The 22,334-nt window shown below is 47.1% G+C and overlaps 1 protein-coding gene across 3 annotated transcripts in view; it reads left to right on the top strand.

The window, feature by feature from the left end:
- Positions 1 to 369: 369 nt before the first annotated feature.
- Positions 370 to 22,334, top strand: part of PMP22 (peripheral myelin protein 22) — a 35,779-nt gene continuing 13,814 nt past the window's right edge. The window contains exons 1-3 of one of the 3 annotated variants that reach the window (XM_054458395.2): positions 370 to 589; positions 5,022 to 5,133; positions 6,600 to 6,699. In XM_054458395.2, coding sequence (XP_054314370.1) covers positions 5,056 to 5,133; positions 6,600 to 6,699 — 178 coding nt within the window. In that variant the 5' untranslated portion in view covers positions 370 to 589; positions 5,022 to 5,055. Of the gene's footprint in view, positions 590 to 3,227; positions 3,366 to 4,011; positions 4,679 to 5,021; positions 5,134 to 6,599; positions 6,700 to 22,334 lie in introns of those variants that run through there. The other 2 variants (XM_054458392.2, XM_054458393.2) reach the window with 2 other exon arrangements.

Here is a 22,334-nt window from a genome sequence, read left to right as displayed (position 1 = left end):
AGATTAGCTGTGCAATGTTTGGGCTCCTTAAAATGAAGTTCATTTAAAATAAAACTTACCTGCACATATGTAACACTGTAGACACAGATCCTTCACACAGTATATTTAATCTCTGCAGAATTCACTGGGAGGGGAGGGGAGCCAGTGGGACCTCTTTACTATTACACAGGTTGGCACTTCCAGTGAGAACAGTCTTGGCATCACAGGCTTCAGGCATACTCAAAGCTCTTCTCCCTTCTGATTCCAGTTTCTCCATGCCCTGCACGGCCTCTTGGGATTATTGTATTCTGGAAAGCACACAAAGTTGGACACTGTCTCTTTAAATAATAGAGGCTGAGAACCTCTCAGGCCACCATGACATATCCCAGCATTGGATCAGCCCCTGAATAAACTGGAAAGACGCCTGGTCTGGCTTCAGTTACAGGGAGCACCACCAGGGAACATCTCGGGGAGCCTGGTTGGAAGCTGCAGGCTTAGTCTGTCGGCTGCGGGTCTCTGGCTGCCCTGTGGGGAGGGTCTTGCCTTAGCATCCCTTGCATTTGACTGCAAAGAAATCTGCTTGGAAGAAGGGGTCACGCTGTTTGGCCGGGTGAGTTTTATTGGCAAACTGTGCCTCTGGGTGATGTGTGCCTACGCTTTACAAGAATTGCCTAATTCCCCACCCCCTGCAAGCTGTAAATGAAAAGGATTGCAGGAGAGATGGTGCATTTGCATTGGAATAGACTGGAGATTCAGAGAGCTTTTTATATCCTTGGTTAAGAGGTGGATATACACTCTGGCTGGGGAGGTGGGGGCCATCTGAGAGCATCTAGAAACCCTAATGCATCCAGATTGAAAGGAAGAAAGGAATCTAGATGCTTTTTCCCCCATGGAAAATAGCTGTGCACATACAGCTGGCAGGTGGCCTTGGTAAGCAGGTCAGGGAGAAGCTGCCACCTGTAGCAGAGCCTTGGCCAGCCGGGCTCTGGGTGTGGCAAGCCTGGTCAGCAGGCACTGAGTAGCATTTCCTCTCCCACCACTGAGAACCAGGCAGGAGGCCAGAGGCAGTGAGGGACAGATGGGTTGGGTTTACCTGTCTGGCAGCGTATGGTATGGCTGTGACCTGGGTGGTTATTGATTAAACTATTGGGTTCAAAAGAAAGGAAGAAGCGAGCTGTAGCACCCAATATATGCACTTTTCTGTATGTGTATTAGACTTTATTAAAAAATTTATTTGAAAATCACAAAGGAAGGGAAAGAAAACCCTGAGTTAGATATGCTCATATTTGTAAAGTGCTTACTTAGAACAGTCCTGAGTATGTTGTGATCACGTAAGTGTTGGTTAAATAAATAAATGTCCAAATGGCATAAAACAAAGTAATAATTTCTAGAGCAAATCTAACCTATAAAATGACCTATGGAGGAAAGAAAACATTTCCGTGTCTTTAGACTTTTTTTCTACTTGCATATGCACTTTCTTTTATAAATCTTTATCTATCTATCTATCTATCTATCTATCTATCTATCTATCTATCTACCTACTTATCTATCTATCTACCTACCTACCTACCTACCTATCAGAGTTACAAGCTACTTTAGTGCAGAGGTGGTCAGGTCTTCCCTGAAGGGTTGATGTGAGAGTTAAATGTGATATAATAATAGTGGTGGCAATTTGGGCACTGGGCCCTTATTATGTTGCAGACACGATGTTAACTGCTTTGTACATATTGTCTCCTTCAATCACCACCATAAACCTTTAAAGCAGGCATTACTAGTTCCTTTTGCACCTGAGAAAACTGAAGCTCAGTGAACTTGAGAAATTGCCCAAATTCACAACAAAAGTAAGCAGGGTGATTAGGTTTGTTGGAGCCTAGAGCCAGAGTGCCTAATCACTGCACCATACTGCCTCTCACAGACCAGGCATACAAAGTCCAGGCAAAGTGCCTGGCATATAACGCGCACTGTAAATGCAATGTTTACAAGTATGCTTCATTTTAATCTGATAACACGATAGTTTTAAAAAGATCATTGTTTGAAGATTTTTTCAAATTTATTTTTACTTACACTAAGAATACACAATTAGCTAAAATAGCAGGCCCTTTCAAATCGTAAAATAATATAGAATTATTTGAATCATTGAGAGTGATGAGCTTCTATGACACAGTACACTAGAGGTAGGGAAGTGTGTGTGTGTGTGTGTGTGTGTGTGTATGTGTGTGCGCGCGCGTGCGCGCGTGCGTGAACTGCTGTATTTTCAGGCAAAAACCTTTAACATCCACATTCCTGCTCCCTGTACCGTGCCTCAAGGCTGGCCTGCGCACGGGAGTCTCAGTTGGGCGCGCCTCTGCCAAGCCGAGACTGAAGGGCTAGCCTCTCTCCCTGTAACGCTGGGCGGGCCACGTTAGGAGGCTATGAATCAGCTGATTTCCTTGGCTGCTCCAACCCCACCTCAATGGCCACCTCGCACCCGCCCCCCAAACCCCATAGCCAGGACTCCAGCCAAGGCTGACAGCCAAGCTCGACGGCTGCAGGAACACTGCCTGGAGCTTATTCGGTGGTAGTCTGGTTTTGCCCAGGCTAGGAGGAGCCCAATCCCAGACTATGCTATCCAGTAGTCGGCTGGACTTTTCTTCCCCTAATTCGCACCCAAGCGGAGCCCGCTAGATCAATCCCCGCCAATCCTAGGAAGCTGGCATGCTTCATAGGTGCAGACAGTAATAGCGGGGACCGGAGCGGGGCAGGTGTGCCCGGCTAAGACGCCAGGACAAGGCAGGGGCTCCAGGACCCGAGAGGAGAGGGACTTCTTCCAGCGCTCAAGCGCCCGCTGCCCTCTATTAGTGGGAGAGGAATCCAGCCTCAGCCCCGCACCGGCGCGGTTGGCGTCGGCGCGCCCCGAAGCCCAGCCCTGGGCATCCGCTGAGCTACATTTGGCTGGGTCTTCCCAGAGTGGGCTGAGGAGCCAGTTTCTCGGTCAACACTAGGTTTCCATGATCTCCACGGGGCCAGGGGAGGAGGGAGGTGGGAGGTGAGAAAGCTCAGCCGCCTCTGGTTTCGAGTAAAACTCGCCGCGGTTTTGCAGAGACCGACTTTTTCCTGAGGCGCATTTAAGGCCAAGTAACTGTCTCCTGCCCTCCCTCTCTCCTGCCCCCTCTCCTCCCTGAGTCCCGCCCTCCCGCACACGCTGACCCAGGGACACACCCTACTGCAGCGACGCAAACAGGGCGTTGTTCCCGTTAAAGGGGAACGCCAGGAGCCTCCCACTGCCCCCTTGCTTCGCGCGCGCGCAGCCCCGCAACGCAGCTTTGGCGGCGCCAGCAGCGGAGCCAACGCACCCGAGTTTGTGCTTGAGGCCACCCTGAGGATCGGGACAGCTGTTCCTTTGGGCTGTAAGTGATTTGGTGGGCAGAGTGAAGGAGATGGAGGAGAAATGTGGGCATCTTCCAGTGAGGGTGCCAGAAAGCGCAGAGCAGGCGCGGGGCTTTGGCCAGCTCCCTGGGGCTTCTGTTTAGGGGCACAGGGTCCCCTGTGTGTCCTGTTTCCCTCCAATGGGGCTTGGAGTAATACAAGGAGGAGAGCCTTTATGGTCTGTAAGACCTTACAGGGCAAGGGTGATGGTACTGGTGTCTGGATGGAGGATAAGGGCGGCCCAGTTCTCGCCTTGCTGAAGAGGCGTTGACTCTGGGACACACTGGCAAAACAGTCCCTGTGGCGGACATCCCGAGAGTGCTGGACTCCTGTGGTTCCCCAGTTCCCAGCCTCCTGCCATCGGTTTAATTCAAACCCTCTGGGAGTCATCAGAAATCCTTGTTTATTTCTTCCAGTGCATTCCAGAGTTTCTTTGAATGTGATGCTCGTGGAGAGGAACGGAGGGGCCTGGGATTGGGTACTTTCCAAACTGGGTTATTGAAACGTTGTCTCCCTGGCCCAAGACTCTGCCTAAAGTGGTCCCCAGAGTCTCAGCCAGATCTTTCACAGCCATGCATGTCCTCTAATAGGTCATCCCAGACTTCAGTTCCCCCAAAGTTTAAAATGAGGGGCGAGGACCGCATTACTTGGGAGAAATGTCCTACCGGCTCTGACCGGCTGAAATTCTCAGACTCAGCCTTTTACCCTCTGTCTCTCTCTCCCGTTCGCTGGACATCTACTCCCTTCGGTCCAGGCTCCTGGGCTCCTGTCCCACCGCACCCAGACCGGAGCTGAGGCTTGATGGGATCCGCGTCCTGGCTTTGAGTGCCTGGGGTGCAGACTGGACCCCTAGGCGAGCACGTGGGTCTAGCGCAAGAGCGGAATGCCCCCTGCCCCCAGGGGCTGCCTGGGGAAGCGCGCGGTGGACGGGAAGCGCAGGGTCCGGGCAAGCATCCCGAGCCATTCTTTCCTTTCCACACTACTCTGGCTCTGCACCGCCTTTCCGGAGCCGCCAGAGTCTGCGCGAGGCCAGGACCGTTCCTCTACGCTGGCAGAGTTGGGTGGAAACTTGGAGACCAACGGAATGCGGACAGCACTGGGGTCTGGGAAACCAGCCTCCTCGCCGCTGTCTCCCCCACCGCATGCCACGGCAGTCTCCAGGTCTCAGACGGAAATCTGGGCGCCTACTCCCCTCAACCCTACCTCCACCCCATAGGGGAATTCACCATCTGAACCGGGGTCTCGGAGAACGTGACCTCTCACCTTCCAGGGAGGTCGCCGGGAGGCGCTTGGGGTAGGTGGAAGCGTGCAGTGGCCTCTGCTCATATTTTCTGGAAACCCTTCTGTTCCCTGGGTGGTTTTAGAAGTGCGAACCGCTTGTTTTGTTTCCAAAAGCAAAAGATGTTCTGTTGCAGGCGGGCCCGGCTGGGCGCTGGGCACTGGGCGCTGGTCCTGCAGGCGGCTGCTGCCCCCTCTCGGCGGCAGGCGGCGCGAAGGCTCCTGACCCGCGCGGGCGGTCGGGCTGCGGGCGCTGGGCCAGGCCGGGCCTTCCGCTAGTGCGCGGGACCCTCCCTCTGCGCGCGCCTCCCTCGCTCGGCCCAGTGCTTTCGGCCTCACGCCCAGCGCTCTCCCCGCAGGCAGAAACTCCGCTGAGCAGAACTTGCCGCCAGAATGCTCCTCCTGTTGCTGAGTATCATCGTCCTCCACGTCGCGGTGCTGGTGCTGCTGTTCGTCTCCACGATCGTCAGCGTGAGTGCCTGGCGGGGAGGCTTCCTGCGTGGCCCGCCCTTCCCCATCTGGGTTCCCAGCCCGTGCTCCTTCTGGTTCAGGACTGTGTTATTTGCAGACAGTTGGAAGTCTCAGACGTCCCAGGGAAGTTTCTGGCAATCTGCCCCCTTCCAGTTGCTTTGAGAAAACGCGAGCAGATTCAGTGATAGGAACCAAGTGAGCGTCGGGCTAGGTTAGCTGCGCAGTTCTCTATTTAAGCCAAATAACTTCAGAGCCGATCTAGGGTCCCCGACTTTCATTTGATAAGATTGTTTAACTTTTTTTTTTCTTGATGCAGCCTCGTTGAAGAAGAGGAGTATTTATGATTTTTTTTTTCTCCAAACCATAGTCAGATGGGTGAATTAATTTATAAAACACCCTTTTAGGACTTGAAATTGGAAAGTTAAAATGGGCTTTTCTGGAAAAGAGTTCACAGGTCCCATGTCGGCTTTATGGCATGAACACAACACCTTGTTAGTAAAGCTTCCACTGGTAGGAACAGGCCATCAGAGTAACTTCTGTTACAAAACTGTCCAGCCCATTAGATCTTAAAAGTTATTTTCTTGGCGATGAAGATGAGCAGACATTCAGGCAGTTTTCCAATGGTGGCTTTCACTTCTTAATTTAAGGCACATTGTAAGCATGATTTTCTTTTTAGTTTTCTTTCTTTTTTTTTTTTTTGAGACGGAGTCTCCAGCCTGTCACCCAGGCTGGAGTGCAGTGGCATGATCTTGGCTTACTGCAACCTCTGCCTTCTGGGTTCAAGCCATTCTCCTGCCTCAACCTGGGATTACAGGTGCCCGCCACCACGCCCGGCTAATTTTTTTTTTTTTTTTTTTTTTTTTTTTTTTTTTTTGTATTTTTAGTAAAGACGGGGTTTCACAATGTTAGCCAGGCTGGTCTCGAACTCCTGACCTCATGATCCGCCCACCTCCGCCTCCCAAAGTGCTGGAATTACAGGCGTGAGCCACCGTGCCCGGCCTGTAAGCATGATTTTCTAGTCTCTGTGAGGAATAATTATGTTGGGGATTTGTGACTTAGTTTAACATTTACAAGCATCTTCACAGTATGTCCATTGTGCCTGGTGATGATAGTATCAGACTGATAGGAGCTATAAACAAGGAAATAGACTCAGAGAGGCAGGCTTGGGGAATGATCTCGAGATGCCGGGAGGAGAGAAGGCTTGAAAGCAGGTGTCTCAGGTTGAGTTCATCGCTCCTTCTACTATAGTAAACATCTCTGCACATAATCGTTTCTGTGTGCATGTGGAACTTCTCCATTTACAAGGTGCTTTTAAGTCATAAAACATTGGCTCTTACTATGCAGGGGTGGGCGGGGTGGCTAGGTGGATGAGGGTGCTTTTCGCCATCCCTGGGCCTTTCTCCTTCCCCTTTTCCTTCACTCCTCACTCCCTCCCTGACTCAGGATATCTATCTGATTCTCTCTAGCAATGGATCGTGGGCAATGGACACGCAACTGATCTCTGGCAGAACTGTAGCACTTCTTCCTCAGGAAATGTCCACCACTGTTTCTCATCATCACCAAACGGTGAGGCTGGTTTTGTGCTCCGTGAGCTTGTCCTCAGATGCCTGTAACACGTTTCTCAGTCCAGAGCTGGAAACGCTTATTGGAAGACACAAGCCAGAATGTTGTTGCTGGGGTGGGGTGTGATGTGACAGGGAGCCATCAGCCCAGGGAAAATGGGAGGGGTGGTGATCTCGCTGGGGAAGCTGAGATCCTAGGCATCATTGTGATTCACTCTACCTAGAGACATGCCCTTAGCGCCCTCCTGATCACTTAGGATAATGCTTTTTGTGATTTGAAAAAATGTCGACATGGGAGCTGTGAAGGTGGTATGATAGCTAAGCCTTAGGCAGACCCCCTTGGGACATTGGATCAAACGTGTATCTTTGGTTTGGTGGCTGTCTCTATTCAGAAATGTTCTGCCCCTTTCTGCTGCAGTGACAGTGGGGCTAGCTCACTGCACCATCAGTTACAGGGACACAAGACTGGCTGCCTTTCCAGGTCTTGGGCCTCAGTGATGCCACCTAGCATCAAAACCTTTGAATGTTTCCCTGTTGCAAGATGGGGACTTGAAGCTATTTGCAAAACCCTAAGCTAAGCCTTGGGGTCCTTAATCCAGAAGATTGTATTTCTACTCTGTCCTTAGCATCTTTGCTTGTAAGATATGGAAGCCAGGCTTCAGGAGGGTCAAATTAAGGGATAGTTGGCAGCAGAAGCACCAACTAGATACCCCAAGCACCCAGAGGGAAAGGAACAGCCAGCCAGGAGCTCTGTGTGTTTGGGTGCAGACAGGTGGAGGTAAACAGGATGAGCTGTTTTGGTGGCTGGGTAGGCCATAGCGATTGATGTTAAGAGCCCGTGGACCTGGATCCACATGATCTTTTGTTCCAAAAGATGTGTCCTCAGGCTGGAAGGACCTAGAGATACAGCAGAGCTTTCCTAACATCCTGGGTTTAAAAGGCCACGGAAATATAGCTTTAAATGTTGCTGCAGCTACTCGTAGATCCAGTATATATATTCAAGATGCTACACCAGATGAGAGAAACGAATTTAGATCCAGTTCAATAAAACAGGCAGTGGAGTGGCCTTTGGTCCTGGCTTTGCATAATCTAATTTCTTTGCTGGACTTTCCCTCTTACGGCTTTGTACCCAGTAATACCCAAGCATGTCCCAAGCTGAAGCATTATAAATTAAATTCCTTGAACCACAGTACAAATAGAAACTGCTAACATACTCATTTGGTAATTTATATGGAGAAGATAAGCAAGGAATAGAAAACCCTGCTTTATGTTTTTACCTTCTGGGTTGTGGAGGGAGCAGAGAAAAGATCCCAGTCCTACTGGAGTGAGAACAGTGCTTAATCTTGTCTCTGAGTGTGTGAAAGGCATTGAATTAAAGCCATCCCAAAAATTACGTGGTGGGTTTGCATGGTGAGTTGGCAACTGAGTAAATGAAATACCCATGAGTGCCTGAGAATGTGACCGTAGCACTGCTTGTCCCCAAAGCCACAGCATCCGGTTTCTCCCCCTTTAGGGTCTGGCTGAAGTTCCCAAAGCACTCCGGATGGGAGTCTCCGTACTCGCTACTGACACCTGGTGGTTACAAGTAGTGACTCAGCCCGAAAAGGGCAGGCTTTGGTGCTCACAGGCGCCATCCCCAAGTGGCATCTGGCCACGCGGCTTGGCACGGAATCCTGGACTCTTGGGCCCGGAAGGGGGCAGTTTTGGCAGGCGTGTTAAAACCCGGCTAAGTTTCAGCAGAAGCGAGGCGGCAGAGGAGTTGCTAAGTTGTGCTTAAACCATCTGCAGGAAAGAAAGCAATATTGACCTGTAGCATGTTACAGATTTGCATTTGGTGTCTTCTGCCGTTGGAAATAGCTGTCAGTTGGTGCTAGAGGCAGATCTCAAAGAGGCACTAGGGTTATTTTAATCAGGAAACTTCTTATCTCTCAACTTGTTCCTTCTGTGCCAAGCTCATGTTCTTGGGTTCATTTACAATGCCTCCTTAGTGTGGGTTTCAAATCTGCCTCGTTGCTTTCTGTGAGGACCCCAGAGTGTCTGTTTTCCACATCTCCCTTCTCAGCTCTCACAATCAGGGCATTTTGAAAACATCTGGACACTGCACCTAAACATGCTGGGTTTGTTTTCACGCCACTCAGGCTTAATCTAAATTTGAAATTTCCGTTTACACTTCCCCAGTGGTGGTTATCTCTGCTGCTATCTTCCCCAACATGGCAGCACTTGCTAGGAGTTCAGCCTTAAGTGGCGAATCCTCCGGGGCCTCTTTGATTGAGTTTAACAATTGTGGCAGCAAACAATAAGCTGAAAAAAATGTGTAATTTTTAAAACATTACACTGCCTTTACAAATGAATTATGCTCATTGCCAACCATTTACCTTCTCTGTATTTGCTCTTAGAAAGTATATTTGAAAAAAAAAAGCTTGTTAAGTAATCAAAAGTAATTCATTACTGACATCGATTTGTGAAGAATATGTTGCAAGTGTGAAAAAATAAACAGTGGCGCGATCTCGGCTCACCGCAACCTCTGCCTCCTGGGTTCAAGCGATTTTCCTGCCTCAGCCTCCTGAGTAGCTGGGATTATAGGCGCCCAACACCACGCCTGGCTAATTTTTGTATTTTTAGTAGAGAGGGGTTTCACCATGTTGGGCAGGCTGGTCTCGAACTTCTGAACTCAGGTTATCCACCCACCTCGCTCCCAAAGTGCTGGGATTACAGGTGTGAGCCACTGCGCCACGTGACTCGGTATTTTTTTCTGAAAGGACTCATTTTTCTGGTGCATGACCATGACACTTCAGCTCTCTCTGGGGGTTGCCACTCATGTTGTTTTCTACATGAATGGGGCCTCCTGGCATCGCGCCATGAGGCAGTCTAACATCTAGGTTGTGTAGTTTGAAAGAGACATACCAGATCTTGCCCCCAGGCTACATCTTAATATTAGAAATCGTTTTAGATTTTTAACTAACTGACTTTGACTCCGCCTGCCTTCTCGTTTTTCTAAATGTGTTTGTATACTTTCTGGCACCCCCTCCTTATCTGCCTCGTGTGGGCAGAGGTAAGAGAGGCTTAGTGTGGGGATATTCATTATGATATTGTATACAGTGCCTCTCCGGCCCAGGGAATACGAGGATCTGGAATGCATAGGCCTTACCTGGATGGTCCCGAGCCTGGTCGAAGAGTCAGGAGATAAGTATGGAAGGGTGAATCACTCCCTTGGAAGGCAGAGCAGGCCAGGTGCCCAAAGGGAGGCAGGCAGACAGCGCCTGAGTTCAGGGAGGAAGCGGAAGGGAAATCTCTGGTGGGAGGTAGAATCTGATCCATCCTCCAAAGGATGGGCAGGATTTAAGTCAATACAGGCAACGGGAAGGAGAATATTCCCTGTTAGGGCAATGATGTAACCTAAGGTAAGGGTAGAACAAGGCAGGGGATGGGGTAGACCGGTTGGCTAGTGTTCTGGTTAGGATTAGGGTTGATTGTGTATAAGAGAACATCTTCAAATGATAGGGGCTTAAATAAGATCATTTATTTTTCTCTCTTTTCAAAGAAGTCTGGAAGTAGGTAGCTTGAGAGAGGTATGGAAGTTCCATGAAATTGTCAGAGATGCAGACACTTTCTAGCTCATTTCTTTGCCATCTCTTGGGTTTGGCTGTCATCTTCAGTAAACAAAAGGCTGCTAGAGCTCCAGCCATCTCATCCATGATTCAAGCAGTAGGGTGGAGAAAGGAGGTGGGGAAGAATGAATCCCCTTTTCTTTTAATGAAATGTGACATGGTCACACCTACACCTATTTACAAGAGAGGCTGAGAAATATAGTCATTCGGCCTTGGGGGAAGCATGGCTTTTCAAATCATAGAAACTTGGCAGCCAATACCTCTCTGTAAGCCTGGTGTGGAATACTTCCCTTGAGGGTTTGACCATCCCCTCCCATACCCAGTCATACTCTTTTGCAATAGCTCAGTTGGGCCCTATGCAGTTCCATAAGTCCCAGTTATTTCAGCATTCTTCAAAGAGTCCATCTCTGCTGCATCCTGGGCTCTGTCAGCCACCCCACCATTCTCACATGGACGCTTCTCAGAAACTTTAGGATCTGTTGAGGCTTCTCTCTCTCTATTTCTACCACCTCTCCACGTATAAGTGAAGTCTTATTATTATTATTGAGACAGAGTTTCACTCTTGTTGCCCAGGCTGGAGTTCAGTGGCATGATCTTGGCTCACTGCAACCTCCGCCTCCCGGGTTCAAGCAGTTCTCCTGCCTTAGCCTCCCGAGTAGCTGGGATTACAGGCATGCACCACCATGCTTGGCTAATTTTTTGTATTTTTAGTAGAGACAGGCTTTCTCCATGTTGGTCAGGCTGCTCTCAAACTCCCGACCTCAGGTGATCCACCTGCCTCAGCCTCCCAAAGTGCTGGGATTACAGGTGTGAGCCACTGCACCCGGCCGTCTTATTATTATTTAATGATGTCTCTTGAATCTCTGTTTTCTTCCAGTCCAGACCTCTCTTCTGAATCCCGGACCTGTTTATCCAGCTATCTCCTGGCCACTTCCCTTGGGATATCTAAGAGAGGCCCCCAAGTCACTAGGCCAGAGACAGTCCTAATCTACCCCTTTGTCACTTTCTAGTATTTTAGCGAACGCTGCTTCACCAGCTGGCAAGCCAAACATCTAGAGTCTGCCTTGACGTGTTAGTTCTTTCTCTTCTCAGTATTGTCATTGGTCCCTCAGGCCACCCCATTGTTCCAATGTCTGTTGCCCACCTGTGGTCATGCTGCTTCCTCATTTGTCAGAGGCGCCAGGGCAGCCTCCTAACTAGTTTGCCTGCACCCTTTCTTGCTCCTCTGTGATTCATTTCTCATATAGAATCCAGGCTGACATTTAAAAAAACACAAACCTAATTATATCACTCCTCATTTTGAAACCTTTCAGAGGCCCTTCATTGGTCTTAATCTTCAGATGAAAATCTTTAACAAGGCCCATCGGAATCTACCTGAATGATCCACTCCTGCTTCTGTTAAGTCTCACCTCCCATCTCTCTTCCCCTCATCTTGGAATTTCAGCATTTTCTCACTTCCTGAAATGTGAACTTCCCATTTTGGGAGTCTCTCCATTTCTCTTCTGATCTTTCATGCAGGACTATTTCTTGAACAACTGTCATGGACCAGAGACTGTTGCAGGTGCTAAGGTTACAAGAGTGAACAAGAGCTTATGTTTTCCTGGACAAACCAGTCAGTAAACATGGAGAATTTGGGGGCAATGGTAAGAACTATATAAGACAGGGTAGTGGGATAAAGAGGGATTGCAGTGGTGAAGGAAGGTCTCCTTGAGGAGTGGCCAGGAACCAGCCATATGAACATCTAGGGGAGGTTCCGTACAGAAGGACCGTCAAGTGCAAGATCGCTGGGGAGGGAAGGAGCTTGGCGTAGTTGAGGGACAGGGGGCAGGGCAGACTGGTGGGAACAGAGAGTGAGGGGTAAGTAGAATCACAGACCATCTCAAAGATCCCCCCCACCCACACTAGGAAGGAGTTGGGTGCACATGCATGCATTTCTAATCTTTGTGATTTCCTTAGACCTGCTGTCTTCCACGGGTTTCTCAGTGGTCTGTTTGATTCCAAGTTGGAGTGACAGTCCAGAAGCCTCTATAAGGCAGAATATGTCAGAAATTGTACAAGGTAGAAATGCATCAGTATATTTTCAGTGATTATTTTGGGTGACGGGATTCTTATCACTTTGGCTGTTTTCTTTCTTTTGCTGCCTTACCTGTTTTCCTCATTGAGATCTTTTATTTTCACAATCAGAAAATAACTATGAACATTTTATGTTAGAAAATTGGTTTTGAGTAACAAGTAGGTTCGCTCTGCCTTGATTAAGAGAGTGGAGCCCTGGAGCGTGGCAGGCAGGGTTCATGGGGTAGCTTTGAACGAGGCCAGTTCCTGGAGCTTTAGTTTGCAAACTCATACAATCTGGAAGGCTCTGGTGAGGGGGAAGGGTGTGTCAAGCCTTCTCCCCAAGACCCTATGGGCGAGTTTAAAATCTACTGACCCAGAGGATTCAGGCAAAACATTTGCCCTGCTATTGAATGAACACTTTTTGTTTTGAAGTCTCCAAGATCCAAATATCAAGTCCAAGTTCTCATAAGCGTTCCTCTGCTCTTTGTTTAATTTGTGTGGACCTGATGTGTAGCAGAATGGGTCAGAATACTGGAATTATGCCACAGGCGACTTGGGAGCCCAAGAGCTGGAAGGGCACAGTCCTGGCTTGCCCTGGCCCCTGGCTGGTCTTCCATCAACTTCAGTGATGAGGCGGGACCCAGGCAGAGTTTGTCTTCAGTAAAATCTGTCTCTGAGGGCCTGTCCCTGCTCACAAAGTCCTCTCTTGTCTCAGAAGAAAAGGTAGCTGATAAACTTTTTCATGCTGAGGTGTTAGGCACAAAAAATGTGTCCCTTTTTGAATCACTTTTGTTTTTAAAGAGGAGGCCAGTGCTCAACACCAAAGCATGAAGGGAACTGTTGAACTTTCCTCTAATCTGTCCCCAAACATCCTTGGCCACCTCCATTGTCTAAGGGCAGTACCTGCAGCCCCTCATTTCCCAGTGACAACAGATGAGTCTGCTCTGCCACAGTGTGTGGGCTGGACAAGCACCAGACACTGAGAAGATGACCACTTACTACTCTTCCTTTCTGTTTAAACAGCAGCAGCAGCAGCAACAGCAAACTCATGACTATCAACAGGTTGTGTGTGGCACTAGGTCAATGCTTTGGGTTGAAAATTAGAGAAACTAAATCTTGCCAGTCTCAGCAGCCCCCAACCTGAGCCCTTGGTGGTCTCCTATCATCGCTGTCTTCAAAATGATCCCAGACTTGTTTATCAATTTGGTGACACTGTCATTTTGGCAAGGACACCGGACAATTTCCTTGTCTATGACTCAGCTTTTGGCCAGATTTTAGAAAACACGGGAGACCTTCTGCATTTATGGGTTCATGTTTGACATTTTAAAATTTTTGTGGCTCCCTGAGCCAACCCGTAATCTCTACCCAAGTAATGGCTCTGGATTTTACAGGCTCTTATGAGATGCTGAGACCCTGGTGGTGCAAGGGAGGTACAGGGGATGGAATGTGTTGTCAGCATGCCAGGATTTCAACCCTTAGAGTTTCTCTGATGCCGATACCCAGGAATTAGTACGAAATGTTTGAACCTGTGTCTGAACCGTATGACCTGGTATCTATAGTCTTTGCTTTAATAAAACTTCAATTGTATCCCCAAGATTTCACCAGAACCCAGAAAACATCCCTTGCATTTCAGGAGCAGGATTGGCCATGGTGCAGCCTGAGGTTGTGGATGTTGATCTTTGGTGCCCGAGAGAAGGCTGTCTGGGATGAAGCCTTCTGACTGTGGTCAGGTCCCTGCCAGTGTTGGGGACCACATGTGTGTGCAGTCATCCACACACATGTGGCCCCCAACACTGGCAGGGACCCGGAGTCATCTGGACCATCCCTCCTCCCTATCCCATCGAGCTGCAGACCCCTCTGCAATATGCCTACCACATGTTCATCCTACTACTGTTGGGGAACTCATCACCTTCAAGACAGCCTCTTTTAGTTTTGAAGAGCTAATAGTGAGATCCATTCATGTGTTCTTCAACTCTATTGAGCCTGTCCTATGTACTGGGCACTGTTCTAGAAACGGGGTGCACAGAGATGAACAAGAAAGAGCAGGTCCCTGCCATTGTGCAGCTTACAAGGAGTTGGAGGAAACAGGCAATACACAATAAATGCATCACTATGGGTAGTGGAGCATGCTCTGTAGGAAACAAATAGGGTGATCCAATGGAAAGTCATCAATGGAGGAATGAGCTGCTCAGGGAAGGCCTCTTCCTTCCATAGTGATGTGGTCTGAGATTTAAAAGACAGGGAAGGACCAGTTATAGGAAGAACCACGGGAAGAAAATTCCAGGAGGTAAAGGGAAGAACCAAGGCCCTGAGTTAGCTGAAGAAAGGAGGGTGGGGAATGCGGGAGAGAGGGATGGGAGCAGGATCGCTGGTGCCTCACAGGCTGTGGTACTGAGAAGGACAGTTGGGACATCATTGAAGGGTTTTAAGCACAAGAGTGTCATGATTTGATTTGTGTTTTGTAAGCTCATTCTGGCTGTTGAGAATGAATTCTGGGGAGAGGCAAGAGTGGAAACTGGGGACCACTGAGGAGTTTGTGGTCATAGTCCAGACTGGACATGATGATGACACTGAGATGACAATGATGACAATGACAATGATGTTAAGAATACAAACACCTCACGTAAGTGCCAGGCATTCTGTGAAAAGCAATGCATTAATCCTCACAAGAACTCTAGGAGGTAGCTGGTGGCTTAGCTAGGCAGGGGAAGTAGAGAAGAAAACAGGTCTCATGACAGGGTTTGCTGATGGGTTAGATGTAGGGAGTTAGGGAAGAATGATTCTAGATGACTCTAGGTTTTGGGCTTGAGCAACTGGGGTGTAACTGGATCTTGGACTGAGATGGGGAGACTGGAGGAGGAACAGAAGATTTAGAGGAAGGTGTAGAAATCAGGATTTATATTTTGACCATCAGAGAGGTCAGCAAATCACTTCAATTTAGAAGTCTTTAGCTTAGGGGAGAGGTCTGGGCTGGAAATTCAAAGTCAAGAGTCACTCTTCTATACCGAAGGGTATTCAATGTTGTGGGGCTGAATACAGTTACTTGGGGAGGAGTTGAGAGCAGAAGGCAGAAAAGGGGAACAGGGTTCAGAGCTAAGTCTTGGGCATGCCAGGGGTTAGCGAGGGTACAGGAAGGAGAGGAGACTGGGGATGAGCAGCCAGTGATGAGGGAGGAATGCCAGGAGATATTGTCACTTAAGAAATTACCTTGGCCAGGCGCGGTGGCTCACGCCTATAATCCCAGCACTTTGGGAGGCTGAGGCGGGCGGATTACAAGGTCAGGAGATCGAGACCATCCTGGCTAACACGGTGAAACCCCGTCTCTACTAAAAATACAAAAAAAAATTAGCCAGGCGTGGTGGCCGGTGCCTGTAGTCCCAGCTACTCGGGAGGCTGAGGCAGGAGAATGGTGTGAACCCAGGAGGCGGAGCTTGCAGTGAGCCGAGATCGCACCACTGCACTCTAGCCTGGGCGACAGAGCTAGACTCCGTCTCAAAAAAAAAAAAAAAAAAAAGAGAAATTACCTTGTTAAACCCAACACTGCCCCTCTTTTGTCCAGTCTCTTCTAGTTGCCTTCATTCATGCCTGATGTGCTGGACTTGGGTTTTATCAAGTTGCTTGGCTCGTCCTTAAAGAGTTTAAATCTCCATAGTGCCTCCTGGACAATGACCACAGGGTGACCCCAGTCTCTCCTCTACATGATGACTCTTCAAACAGTTGACGATTGCAGTTTTTCTTTCCTTCCTTCTTTCAGTGGCTTCTCTGGTGCTGGGGATTCCACTGGAATCCCAGCTGCATAAGCAGGGCCTCTTCTTGCCCTTCTGAAGTTTGGTCAGTGGTTTGGCTTGGCAGGCTGATGAGCAGAGAATGAGGGGAGCCTCTCTCTCTTTGCCACACCATTCTCCTTCCACCCTCTCTAGTGTTTGTGGATTCTAAGTCTGAAGAATGGTGGTAGAATAATTTAATTCATTAGATTTCAAGCATATCATTGACTTCTCTGCACCCCCAGTGTGTTGTAGTGGAAAAACTAGTAGTCTGGGCATCCGGGAATCCTTGTTTTTCTGCACCGGGTCTGCCTCTAACAAATTAGGTAACCTGGGGCAGGTACCCTGGTTTCCTAAAAGCAGAGTGGGCATTGAGGTAGGACCTGGAGTTGAGGTAGGACCTGCACATTGCATGGGTCCCGGAGCCTCTGTTCCTGTTCAGGATGTAATTGTGGCATCGAGGGATCCTAAAAGGAGGTGGCCTCTGCGCTGGGCCTTGGCAATGGGGTAGAACTGCAGTAGGCAGAGGGAGCAGAGATGGGTTTTGTGCTTGCAGATGGGCATTGGTTTACTGTCACTGGTGGAGGTAGCAGCTCTGTTGTTCTAGCTCTTCATTTCCATAATGTGTGGTCTTTTTTCATACTTTGGAGGAAAGAAGGAGGAGAACTGTATTATTTCTATAGGGAGAATTCCTCCTAAACCTGAAGATCTTGAAACTAAACCAATTATTCCCTGTTCATTCTCCACTGATGCAGTTGATGACTGCAATTGCAACTGCCTTTCCCGTCATCTTCTATGGCCAAACTCAGTGTTTTTAAGTGAGCTCTTCTTTTAAAAAACAGAAAAAAAAAAAGTTTCCTGATAAATCCGTTTGAAAGACACTAAGTTTTGAAAGTTAAGCAGGCTTTGATCATTCATGGTACATTGTGAATTACCAAGGAGGCAGATTGATATCCTTGATCATACAACCCACTCCCCTCCTTTTTCTTTTGTATCTGGTGAAGTAAGTCTTCCAAGAGCAATTCTTAGAGAAACAAAGCCTACTCTGTTTCCCTGTTTCTAGAGTTTTCCAACAAGGGTATAAAAAAACCTCAGACAGCTTACTATTATCCAGTAACCTCAAGTACCTCAGTGGCTGCATGTTATTCCCTTTAGAAGTCCAAGAACTCACTAGCAGAACAAGAATATGGATGTCAAAGTGCAGAACTCGACCCCGACAAACTAGCTCTGTGCCTGCCACAAAGCCTTTTAATTAGGAATGCGGTTCATTGAAGAACTGTATCAAGTTTAGCTGGAATACCTTGACATGAAGCTTCCTTCCACTTACTGAGCAGTTTGTGCCCACTAGTGGCCAGACACAGGCTTTGCTCTAGCTAAAATGCCCCCAGGATTACCTGTTGAAAGAGCCGCCCATGTGGTCTTCATTGCCTTTGTGAGCTCCATGCTGGCACGCAGTTGTCTCCATCTGTTTTGCTTTCTGCATGAATCATAGGCAAATTTAGCCTGACCAGCAAGCCCCATTTCAAAGCCACCAGCTGGGGGAGAAGTTGAAGCCCAGGGGGCAAGACCCACGCTGGGCTTTGGGCATGCTTGAGCTGGTGGGTGAAGCCTATGGGCAAAGGCCACATTGTTTAGGATGGGGGCCTTTCAGAGACTCAGCTATTTCTGGAATGACATTCATACTGAGAAATAAGGAAAATGGCGATCTATGTGATGGTTGTGGGTTGGGAGGTTTGGGCGTGGGAGTCCTGGTCTTGGGGTCATGTGTTTTGAAAACAGTCTAGCACTATGCAAATGGGAGGTATTAATAACTCTTTGCCTCTGTGATTTACTGTCTCGTGGCTTTTTCTGTCTTGGCCTCTCCAAGGTCTCTTCTGACTCTTGCAACTGTCCTTCCTTTCACTTTCAACAGAACCTGTTCTCTTGAGTCAGAACAGTTTTATGAATTGCCCAGAGTGGGACTTGATATGGGGCAGGGTTGGTTCCATGCTGGTAATGAAAGATGCACATGAACAGTTACATTGAAAAGTGCTTCGTACTTTCTGAGCCCTTAACTCTCTAGGTTGTAGGCCCTGGGCTAAGAATATAGCTGAGGGGGCTGATGTATTTCCTTCATTGCTCAGCTGCTCCTACAGCAGGAATCTGACCTTGAAATGAGCTTTGATCTTTGTGCAACTCGAGCTTCCCACTATCTGCTGGGGGAGCTGGGTCTGGGTGCTGCGGCAGCTCATGTCAGAAAGCTGTCAGCAGCTCTTGTACCAGACACTCTCAGAACAGGAGGCCTGCAAAGAGCTATAGCTTTAGTTTTGTTGTTGTTTTTTTTTTCTGAGGCGGAGTCTCACTCTGTCGCCCAGGCTGGAGTGCAGCAGCGCCATCTCGGCTCACTGCAAGCTCCGCCTCCCGGGTTCACGCCATTCTCCTGCCTCAGCCTCCCGAGTAGCTGGGACTACAGGCGCCCGCCACCACGCCCAGCTAATTTTTGGTATTTTTAGTAGAGACGAGGTTTCACCGCGTTAGCCAGGATGGTCTCGATTTCCTGACCTCGTGATCCACCCGCCTTGGTCTCCCAAAGCGCTGGGATTACGGGCGTGAGCCACCGCTCCTGGCCTTTTTTTTTTTTTTTTTTTTTTTGAGGCAGAGTCTTGCTCTGTTTCCAGGCTGGAGTGCAGTGGCATGATCTCGGCTCACTGCAATCTCCGACTCCTGGGTTCAAGTGATTCTCCTGCTCCAGCCTCCCAAATAGCTGTGATTACAGGCGTGTGCCACCACACCCAGCTAATTTTTGTATTTTTAGTAGAGACGGGGTTTCACCATGTTGGCCAGTATGATCTCGATCTCCTGACCTTGTGATCCGCCTGCCTCGGCCTCCCAAAGTGCTGGGATTACAGGCATGAGCCACCACGCCTGGCCAGAGCTTCAGTTTTTAATTCCAGTGCTCAGCACCAAGGTTGGATATTGGCTTAAAACTGCCACTGGGAACACCACAAATATTTACCAGGCCTCTACTTTGCACCAGGAACTTAGTGTGGCCTGGAGGATAGCAGGTACTCAACATAAGCTCTACTATTTACTGCATACTTGCAATTTGGGTGGGGGGTGGGGAAGAGTATGGCCACACTGGGGCTTGTGTTAATCTATAGTTTAGCCACTTGGGATGTTGGTGTCACACTAGGTTTGATCTAAATAAAACAGGTTTGTAATTGACAGCATTTTCCCTTGCCTTACATTTCTCTGAACTCGAATAATTATTTTCTGTACAGCTGACTTGTTTTGCCGTAGCAGAGTTTGGCAGATAATAGCTTGCATGTCGAATCCAACCTGCTTTTGTAAATAAGATTTTATTGGATAAATGGCTATTGAAGGGATGGGCCACACCTACTCATTTACATCTTGTCCATGGCTATGGCTGATTTTGTGCTACAAAGGCAGAATTGAGTAGTTGTTAAGAAGACCGTATGACCTGCAAAGCCTAAAGTATTTGCTCTCTGATTCTTTATAGACAGTTTGCTATCTGTGCAGATAGTTGCACTCTGACTCTGTAGCACCCTTATGCTGGAGAGGAGATATGAATTGATACCAAAGTTGTATCAAAACACTTTTTGGAGTTCTGGCCAATGTGCTAATAACCTGGCTTGTGTGAACATCGTAGCTCCCATTTTCTTTTTTTTTTTGAGACGGAGTCTTGCTCTCTCACCCAGGCTGGAGTGCAGTGGCGCGATCTCGGCTCACTGCAAGCTCCGCCTCCCGGGTTCACGCCATTCTCCTGCCTCAGCCTCCCGAGTAGCTGGGACTGCAGGCGCCCGCCACCGCGCCCGGCTAATTTTTTTTTTTTGTATTTTTAGCAGAGGCGGGGTTTCACTGTGTTAGCCAGGATGGTCTCGATCTCCTGACCTCGTGATCCGCCCTCCTGGGCCTCCCAAAGTGCTGGGATTGCAGGCGTGAGCCACCGCGCCCGGCCTGTGGCTCCCATGTTCATACTGCTTGGTGTGACCCAGATGGAAATGCTCCAGAACCTGGCCCCTCAATAACAGCCTGTAAATGCTTGTTTACGCTGTTTTCTCACATCAGCCCTTTAGGTGGGGTTATTTGCACTATCCTTTAACAGAGCTTCAATAGCAACTCTTTTGTTTGATCATTATGACAACCCAATAAAATATATTAGTGCCTCAAGTATGTGAAGCAGAATTCAAGGCCAAAAAAATGTATGTGGCAAGTTAGGTGGGTGGTCAGAAGAACTTGGCAACAGAGCCCAGCCCTGCCTGGGCTGTCCTAACCGGAGCACATAAATGCTGGAGAGAGTCAGGCTTTGCACGTGCTCACACGGGACCCTATCCTTGGACAGGATCAAAGCTGTGTCTTTTCTGGAGTGTGTGATATCTGCTGTCTCTTACTGCCTGGTTATCTGTCTATTCCAGTTCTGATGAATGGCTCTGACTGGGGAGCAGCATCATCTGAGCTTAGAAATGTCCTCAGGGCCCTATGGGGTTCCCTGTGAACAACAACCGAGAGCTCTTGAATCTTGCACCAGCCTTTTGGAGCTGGAATGGAGGTTGCTTTCTTCTGGGCTGGGCTCTGTTTTTTTCCTCTCGCTGTCACTGTGTAGCTTTTGATCAATGGCATTGGAAGAAAGGAAAATCCCTTGTTCTTTTCCTGGGCATGTGGAGGCCCAGTCCTGCCCAGAATTCCAGTAGCCCTTTGAGTTTTGGAATCCTAACTCTTAATAAGTCAATAGACTGCTGCGTCTGTTTTTACCTTTGTAATCTTTTAAATTGGTTTTAATTATTTAAGTAATACAAGTATTATAATACATGAAAATATTCTCAACTGAAAGGCCTTCTTGACCAAACTCTTCTTCGTTGCAACAGTAGTTCCTGGGGGAACCCACTGACATCAATTTGACACAACTTTGGCTCTTTCTCTACGAATACTTGCATGCCTGTGGATGTCTATACACCATTACATAGTTTTTTGGTGTTTGTTTTCATAATGATGACATGTTGTGTGTGCACCTTACTCTTTTCATTGTCTTAGAGATCTTTCAAAGACTCTTCATTTTCTAACTCATGATTTTTTTAACTGCTACAAAATATTTCATTGTGAGGATATACCATAATTTATTTTCCCTCATAGAAATGCTACAATGAATGTCCTTATTTATTTTCCTCTGAGTATATGTTCACTGTTTTTCCAGGATATAGTAGATAAGCACTTGAACATATATGTAGTGTCATTACGCTAGAGGTGTTACAATTTTTAAATTACTTTTAATGGCAAAAATTACAATTACTTTTGTATCAACCTAATATATTCTGCCACAAAATGGCTGGTCACAAAAGGATTATAATAATAATATTATTATTATTCCTATGAATGGTGTATGCAGGTAGCTATCACTTATTTGTTCTGCTGATATTATCCAGTTGTTTTGAATTTTGCATATTTGCTGGATGAAAATTGGTGTCACCCTCTTCATGGGTTTCACTTGTATTTCCTTGGCTGCTAGTGAGGTTGAGCACCTTTTACGATGTTTATTGGCTGTTCATATTTCTCCTTTGCTAATCACATTTTATATTTTAAATTTTATACTTTTAAATTTTTATATTTTAAATTTTAAATTTGTACTTAGCTGTTAAATTTTATACTTAGCTGTTTTCTCTTTATTCTGTCTGTAATTTAATTTTGTTAATGATGTGAACTAGAGATTTAATTTTATGTTTTACCAAATGAATAGCCAACACTATGTATTGTCTGTTGTACTTTTCCCCACTGGTTTATATGATGTTGTGTATTGTCTATTAAATTTACATGTATGCTTCCAAAGTCTTAATTCTGTTCCATTCTTTTATTTTTCTTTCATGATTAATACCGTATTTTTGAATTGCTAAAACTTTATAATATAAATATAAGCTTTGTATGTCTATAAATAAAATACATTTTATTAATTATAATTATGTTATATAATTATAATGTAAGCACTTGAACATATATAGTTCTATAATTATATATTATATAATTATATATCATAGTTCTATGATATGTTCTATAATTATATATTATATAATTATATATCATAGTTCTATGATATGTTCTATAATTATATATTATATATATCATAGTTCTATGATATGTTCTATAATTATATATTATAAAGTTACAATTAATTGTATATTAATTTATACCATATACTATAATAAGCAAAATATAGATATATG

The sequence above is a fragment of the Pongo pygmaeus genome, chromosome 19 (assembly GCF_028885625.2).
Source record: "Pongo pygmaeus isolate AG05252 chromosome 19, NHGRI_mPonPyg2-v2.0_pri, whole genome shotgun sequence".
NCBI classification, from domain to species: domain Eukaryota; kingdom Metazoa; phylum Chordata; class Mammalia; order Primates; family Hominidae; genus Pongo; species Pongo pygmaeus.
The sequence above is the reverse complement of the archived record's forward strand: the minus strand, read 5'-3'. Positions and strand labels throughout refer to the sequence as shown.